At 37.9% G+C, this 6,648-nt stretch overlaps 1 protein-coding gene across 1 annotated transcript in view; it reads left to right on the forward strand.

Annotated features, from left to right (window-relative positions):
* The window catches only part of LOC112149663 (thymus-specific serine protease), a 7,990-nt gene extending 1,548 nt beyond the window's left edge, over positions 1-6,442 (forward strand). The window contains exons 2-13 of the mRNA XM_036214966.1: positions 465-616; positions 843-942; positions 1,242-1,512; positions 1,778-1,901; positions 3,592-3,669; positions 3,795-3,842; positions 3,933-4,052; positions 4,348-4,509; positions 4,629-4,770; positions 5,421-5,600; positions 5,682-5,824; positions 6,101-6,442. Of these exons, the coding sequence (XP_036070859.1) occupies positions 465-616; positions 843-942; positions 1,242-1,512; positions 1,778-1,901; positions 3,592-3,669; positions 3,795-3,842; positions 3,933-4,052; positions 4,348-4,509; positions 4,629-4,770; positions 5,421-5,600; positions 5,682-5,824; positions 6,101-6,160 (1,580 nt within the window). The 3' untranslated portion in view covers positions 6,161-6,442. The remainder of the gene's footprint in view (positions 1-464; positions 617-842; positions 943-1,241; positions 1,513-1,777; positions 1,902-3,591; positions 3,670-3,794; positions 3,843-3,932; positions 4,053-4,347; positions 4,510-4,628; positions 4,771-5,420; positions 5,601-5,681; positions 5,825-6,100) is intronic.
* Positions 6,443-6,648: the final 206 nt, after the last annotated feature.

Below are 6,648 nucleotides of genomic sequence, written 5' to 3' on the forward strand. Positions count from 1 at the left end.
ATGTACCTGAAATATTAGCTAAACTCCAAATTAGCTTAAAAAACCTAAAAAACTTTAATAAATGACAGAAATAGTCCAAAAAGCTAGCATAATGCCATTGTAACTTTCAACTTTATTACACTTCGACTCCAAAAAGTAACGACTAATCGACTATTAATTTAGTCGTTGACTATTTTAATAGTCAATTAGTCGACTAACTGTGGCAGTCCTAATTAATAAAACCACGAAAACAACATAAACAAAAACACAAGTGTTCACTTTTTAATCTCAGTTCTTGTTTGTCCCGTACAGTGGGAGGACCTCCTCCCTGGAGTTTTTCTGAGAAGCTTGATCAATAAACTGTTGTTTCACTGTTTTTACTTTAAAAACACTAAAGGCGTTTCATTAATTGCATAAATTAGTCAACATTTTGAAGAAGTAAAGAAATAAAGAATCCTGACATGACATCTACCTTTCACCTTCAGGAAAAACTCTGAGGAAAATCAAAGAGCAGCTGCAGAAGAACAAACAGTTGAAGTTCATGAGTGAAGAGCAGCCCCTCCAACAGGTGGAGGAGTCCTGGCTTGAGCAGCCGCTGGACCACTTCAACCGACTGAAGGTTAAGACCTTCTCTCAGGTACGGTGAAGCTGTTAGGATGTAATGATTGACAAAAACAGACCAAACATGCCCTTTTCCTCATAAAACCTCTATGATAGCACAAAAACGTATTTAATTTAATTAATACAGTCTCAGTTTTCCCTTCTTCCTCCATTACAACCATCATTACATTCATGTTAGCTGATCCTTTGTAAGAAGCATTTTATTTATCTTTGTCTTAATCTTCTTCCTTTTGTTGTTGCAGAAATTCTTTGTGAATGAGGCTCACTGGGACCGCCCCGATGGTCCGGTGTTCCTCTTCATCGGTGGGGAAGGACCCATCTTTAAATTTGACGTGCTGGCAGGTATTCACCTCTCAAAGTAAAAAAATAACACAACAAAAATAGACTTTTTGCAATGAGAATAAAAAGGGTAGGGTCATTGGAATGCAAAAACACAAACACACTTTTTAAGATTAATTGATAGGGCTTAATAATCCTGCAGTCCTGATAGTTAGCCAACAAAGTTCTACAAACCATCTTATCTTGTTTGAATATCTCTACACAGCAAGAGTTGGAAGAAAAACAAAACAATGAACCACTCAGTTTCTCTGGTTCTCTTCTCACCACATATTCCACCCCCAAACAGTGCAACATGTCCTAATCACTTGGTTTTATAACTACCAATCAGACCGTCATCAGTCTATTGTTTTTCAGTTGTTCATATGTTTTAATGCCAAGTCTTGGGGACAAATTACATTTTTTTCAGTCTTTAAATCTTAATATCTTTGCTGACATTTTTCCAGGTCATCACGTTGAAATGGCCCAACAGCACAGGGCTCTGCTGCTCGCGGTGGAACATCGTTTCTATGGCGACAGCATCAACCCAGACGGCCTAAAAACTGAGAGTCTGGCCGACTTAAGTAGCCAGCAGGCGTTAGTATTGTTTTTTTTTTTTTGCTTGTGTGTTTCATCCTTTCTTTTCTCTCCTCTTTACTGTATCAGATAGTCAAATGTTTTATTATAAAACAATATTTGAAACTGTTTCTTCACTATTTTGCACATATGGATTTTCATCATCATCATCATCTTTTTAGAGTTACGTTCAAAGATGTCTCTGTTACTGTAGTTGTCTTAACATATTTCATTCATTTATAACAGTGTGGTGCTGAACTCTTTTAAAATGCTCTTTTTGACTCAGGCTTGCAGACTTAGCTGCATTTCATGGTTACATCTGCCACAAATTCAACCTGACCAGCAGGAACCTGTGGGTCAGCTTTGGAGGCTCTTACTCTGGAGCTCTGTCTGCCTGGTTCAGAGGAAAGGTACCCACATTTAGGGAGTATTTACATGTGTTTTAAATCACAAGCTGTAGCTTTATTCGTTGATCTTTCTTTCACATTCTTTTCTCCTGATAAGTTATTGTTGTTTATTTATTGACAATTTTTAAAAATACATTCCCAGTAGTGTTTTAATTAAGATTATGACGTTTTTCCTGACCTAAATGTCTTTAAAACGCTATTTTTTATGATGATCTGAAGCCTCTGTTTACAAAATCCTCTCTGAGGGGGCGTGGCTGTTAATGCTGAGCTGAGTAGCTCCGCCCCTCATCCCCAATGTCTGATAATGATAGCTCTGTGTCTTACTAGCGTAAATCTTCACCGCTGCTACACAAAAATGTGATTTAAAAGGAGAAATACTCGGAAATGCAAAAACAAAATGATTTCTTATTACATTTGTTCTCTTTCATAGGAAAAATTCCACACATACATGTTAAAAGCTCATTGGAGAGGGACTTTAGACACGTGTTGATCATTTCTTAATTTTGTCAATGATGATACTAATATATTGACTCAAAAAATTGGGGGACATGTAGGGGTAAAACTTTTTGCTGAGGGGGCAACCAACCCCCTTGCCACCCCCTTTTGCTCCGCCCCTGATGCTAACACTTATTGATTAAAAAATAGTTGTGTGGTGTCCTCAGTTTTTCCAGTGTTTTGGATAAACTCTGAAACTAAGCTTAAGACCCGATTTGATTATATTTTTAATTCTTTGTGGTGCGTTCTTTACCCAGTGAGACCCAACGACAGCTGTTTTACTTTATGTTTAAATGTACAGAATTTACTAAAACTTTTACTAGAAGTATGTTTGGTAACAACTATGTGAACCTGTTTGTTCAATTTATCAGCTTAAGGAAACGATTCAAGGATCAAGTTCAAGTTTGTGTACTTATTTATAAATCAGGGGTGGGAAAACATTTCTAAAGGGTTCTAAAATTTCACAGAAAAGAGCAGATGCATGAAATGTTTTAATAATTTACTTTATAAGGGGAAAAAATAAATTTGGAGGCTTTCATTTTGATTAAAATCAATATATTTTTTCCTTTTTTGTTCTTTGTTTCAAACACAAAAACAAAATGAAAATAAAATAAGAATCTAAAAATACAAATATAAGAATTGAAAAATACAAATATACAAGTAATGCAAACAATGTGCTTGAAAAGGAGTGGGTAGAAGAAAATTATTTTTTAGAAAATTTTAGAACATTTTTTTAAACTATGGCTTTTGTTCTTATTTTAATCCTACTTGTACCAATTAGTTGATGTTACTTAGGGAAAAATGCAAATGCTGCATTCAGGTGATGCTGAAATAATCAGAAAAATGACTGTCCAACTCAGAAAACATGCATAAAAATCAGGAAACAACAAATCTTCCAACACCCCATGATGATAATAACTTTCTGCACCTAAATGACAGTCAATGTATTTGTGCACCATCTATGGGGCGACACCGGAATTACAGGGAAGGTAAAACTTTAACAAGGATTATTAATATACTTTGTTCCAGTTTGGCAGGCCATAATAGTTTATATATATTCCCACCCCTCTTTTAAAGCATCACCTTTTCCTCTCATGCTCCTTGTTTCACATCTGTTACTATTCGTAAAGTTTATTTTCCATAGATCCACCGTTCTGTATTGATTTACTTTTTTTCTGTCTCTGTGCATCAATTTTAGTTTCCCAATCTGGTGTACGCGGCGGTGGCCTCATCTGCTCCTGTCGAAGCAAAGCTGGACTTTTCTGCATACAATCATGTAAATGATCACTAAAGTCTACAGACAAAGTTTTACAAACTTGTGCATTTTTTTGTCCTCTGAATCAAAATTATTAAAACTTTAAGAAATCTGTAGCAAGGGCTGGATTTCTTCTTCTGTTTTAGGTTGTTGGTCTGAGTCTGAAGAACACGGCTGTGGGAGGCTCTGAAAAGGTGTGAAGGTCTTCACCTGTCCTCATGCCTGTGCATTACCTCTTTACCTCTCTGACTGCAGGTTATGGTTATTTCTTGCTCTACTTGCAGTGTTGGGCTCAAGTGCAGCAGGCCTTTGCAGCTGTGGAAGCAGAGCTTATCGCTGGAAACTTCAGTCAGCTGGCTGCAGATTTTAGCTGCTGTCAGATTCCCCAAAATCTGGACGATCAGGTAAAAGAAAACGTGTTTAGCTCCACACTCCAGCAAGTGGATTAAGCAAATTGAGTATAATCCAAAATGAACCTCCATTTGTGTCAGGATATTTCTAGATCCTATTAGATTAGCTCTGTAGTGTGTTGTACCATTTCTGCAGTTAACAACATATTCTATATTCTATCTACACCAAACAGTTCATTTTGTGTTGTGATATTATGAGGATTTTTTTATTTAAATGTCGTGCTTTTTTTTAACCCAACCCTTCCTACAATAATATTTTATCCAAGTTATTATTTTTAAATTCTATCAGATTGAACTGATGCAGAACTTGGCAGGTGTTATTATGGGAGCAGTACAATACAACGAAGAGGGAGTGCTGATGTCTATCAGTGAGATATGTGACCTCATGACCAACATCAGTGGAGAACGTACAGAGATGAAACCCTACAGCCGCCTCATTAAACTCGCACAGGTATGAACGGAAAATGATGCTATTTGATGCTCTGATGACCAGATGTCACCAGTAGATGTCACTAAAGAGCCAAGAAAGAGTCTTGGGTTAGCAGCAGCAGATCGGATGTTTCTGTGCAGATTTACAGATCCTCCACTGAGGAGAAATGTCTGGACGTTTCCCATGAGAAAACCATACAAGACTTGATGGACATGTCAGTCCACAGCAGCAGGAGAGCCGAGAGACAATGGACCTACCAGACCTGCACCGAGTTTGGCTTCTGTACTGCACACACACACATATACAACAACTGATACGCAAAGATACATACACTAGAATATATGCACACACACATATACACACACACAGATACAAACTGATGCACAAACACGCACACCAACAGATACACACATGCAGATACACCCCCACATACCAACATACACACACACCCACACACACCCCTATCTTGACACACACACACACACAAGGAGATACAACACATACAAACATACAAAAACAGATACAAACATACAAAAACACACCTAGACACACGCAAGAAAATACAAAGCACACAAAAACAGATACAAAGATGCAAACACACACACACACATACAAAAACATCCCCACCTTCACACAAACAAGAAGATACAACACACACAAACATACAAAAACACACACACAGATACCAATACACACCCACAAACATGTAAAAAAATACTACACACATAATAAAACCCACACACAAACAAAAACAGATACGGAGACACAAACACACACACATTCAAAAACACACCCACACCTAGACACACAAGAAGATACAACACACACAAACAGACACACCCCCACACAAACACACACACAAGCAGATACACAGCCACTCTGTTTTTTGTGTTTGCCTCAAACACTTTTGTAATGTGTGCGTCTGTGTTTAGACCAGACTTGCGAGGACCCCACCTGTCCTTTCTCTGGCCTGATAAACCTGCAGGCTCAGACTAAACTGTGCACTGCAGTCTTTGGAATTTCCCAGCATTCTTTGCCCTCACGCATCGCCTTCACTAACAGCTACTATGGAGGAGATGAGCCACACACACACAGAGTGCTTTACATCAATGGTGAGACTTTAATCCATTCTAACAGAACATGTAAAGACTAAAAGATAATCATCAGAATGATATGAGTTCCCTTCACTTCAGGAGGGATTGATCCGTGGAAAGAGCTGTCAGTGGTTCAGGGAGGAGGAGAGGTTCAGTCCGTGTTCATTGATGACACTGCACACTGTGCTGATATGTCAAGTAGAAGATTTGCAAAGCGGGATTCACTCAGGAAAGCTCGGCAGGTGAGTGCACCTGTCTGGTGTTAATCTGCCCAAAGCCTCAGATTAGCTTCAGTTTTGTATCAGTCAACAGGTTTGAAATAATCTTAAGGTAACCAGTCAATAATATAATATGGTCTGCATCTGTATTGATTTTTTTTTAACATATCATTCCAAAACATGTTTAACATTTTCTCTTAATTCATAATGAAACCATATTTGTAACATTTTCTGCATCTTTAAAACTCGTCTTTGACTGTTGAAAGCAAATGTCTTTTGTTTTTTTTTTTCCTCTGAAAGGAGATTGAGAAACAGGTTTCAGACTGGCTGAGGACAGCTTCTCTGGAGAAGATGGACTAAGGAGCAGATGGCATTAAGCCTTGATCAGCCCTTATCACTGTCCTCTGGAGCTGATAAGGAATGGATGATAATGTGACCTGCTCTGCTCTGCTTCTCCTTCCCCTCCTTCTGCTTTCCTTATGTCTTCTAATCATTCTCCATCTGGAAAATCTATAAAAACAACGCTTTCTCCTTTTGATTCCTAGATTTTGATTTTAATATTTCCTCACTTTGTATTTATAAATGTTTATTAACGATTGTTTTATGTTAAATGTTGTATTAAAAAGCCTTTTGTCGTGCTGAGTTTCTGTGGTGTTTTTGTGCAGTACTTTGTGGACTTTTTCCAGATTGTTGTGAAGCTGTGACACAGCAGACTGAAATCATGAAATAATGGGATGCTTTTACAAAAGGCCAGTTCTCACATCATTCTTGTGTGTGCGTGTGTATTTGTGGGAGTGTGCATTAGTGTGTGTTTGTAAGAGGGTATTTTGTGTGTGAGAGAGAGGGAC

Source organism: Oryzias melastigma, linkage group LG13 (genome assembly GCF_002922805.2).
Source record: "Oryzias melastigma strain HK-1 linkage group LG13, ASM292280v2, whole genome shotgun sequence".
NCBI lineage: Eukaryota > Metazoa > Chordata > Actinopteri > Beloniformes > Adrianichthyidae > Oryzias > Oryzias melastigma.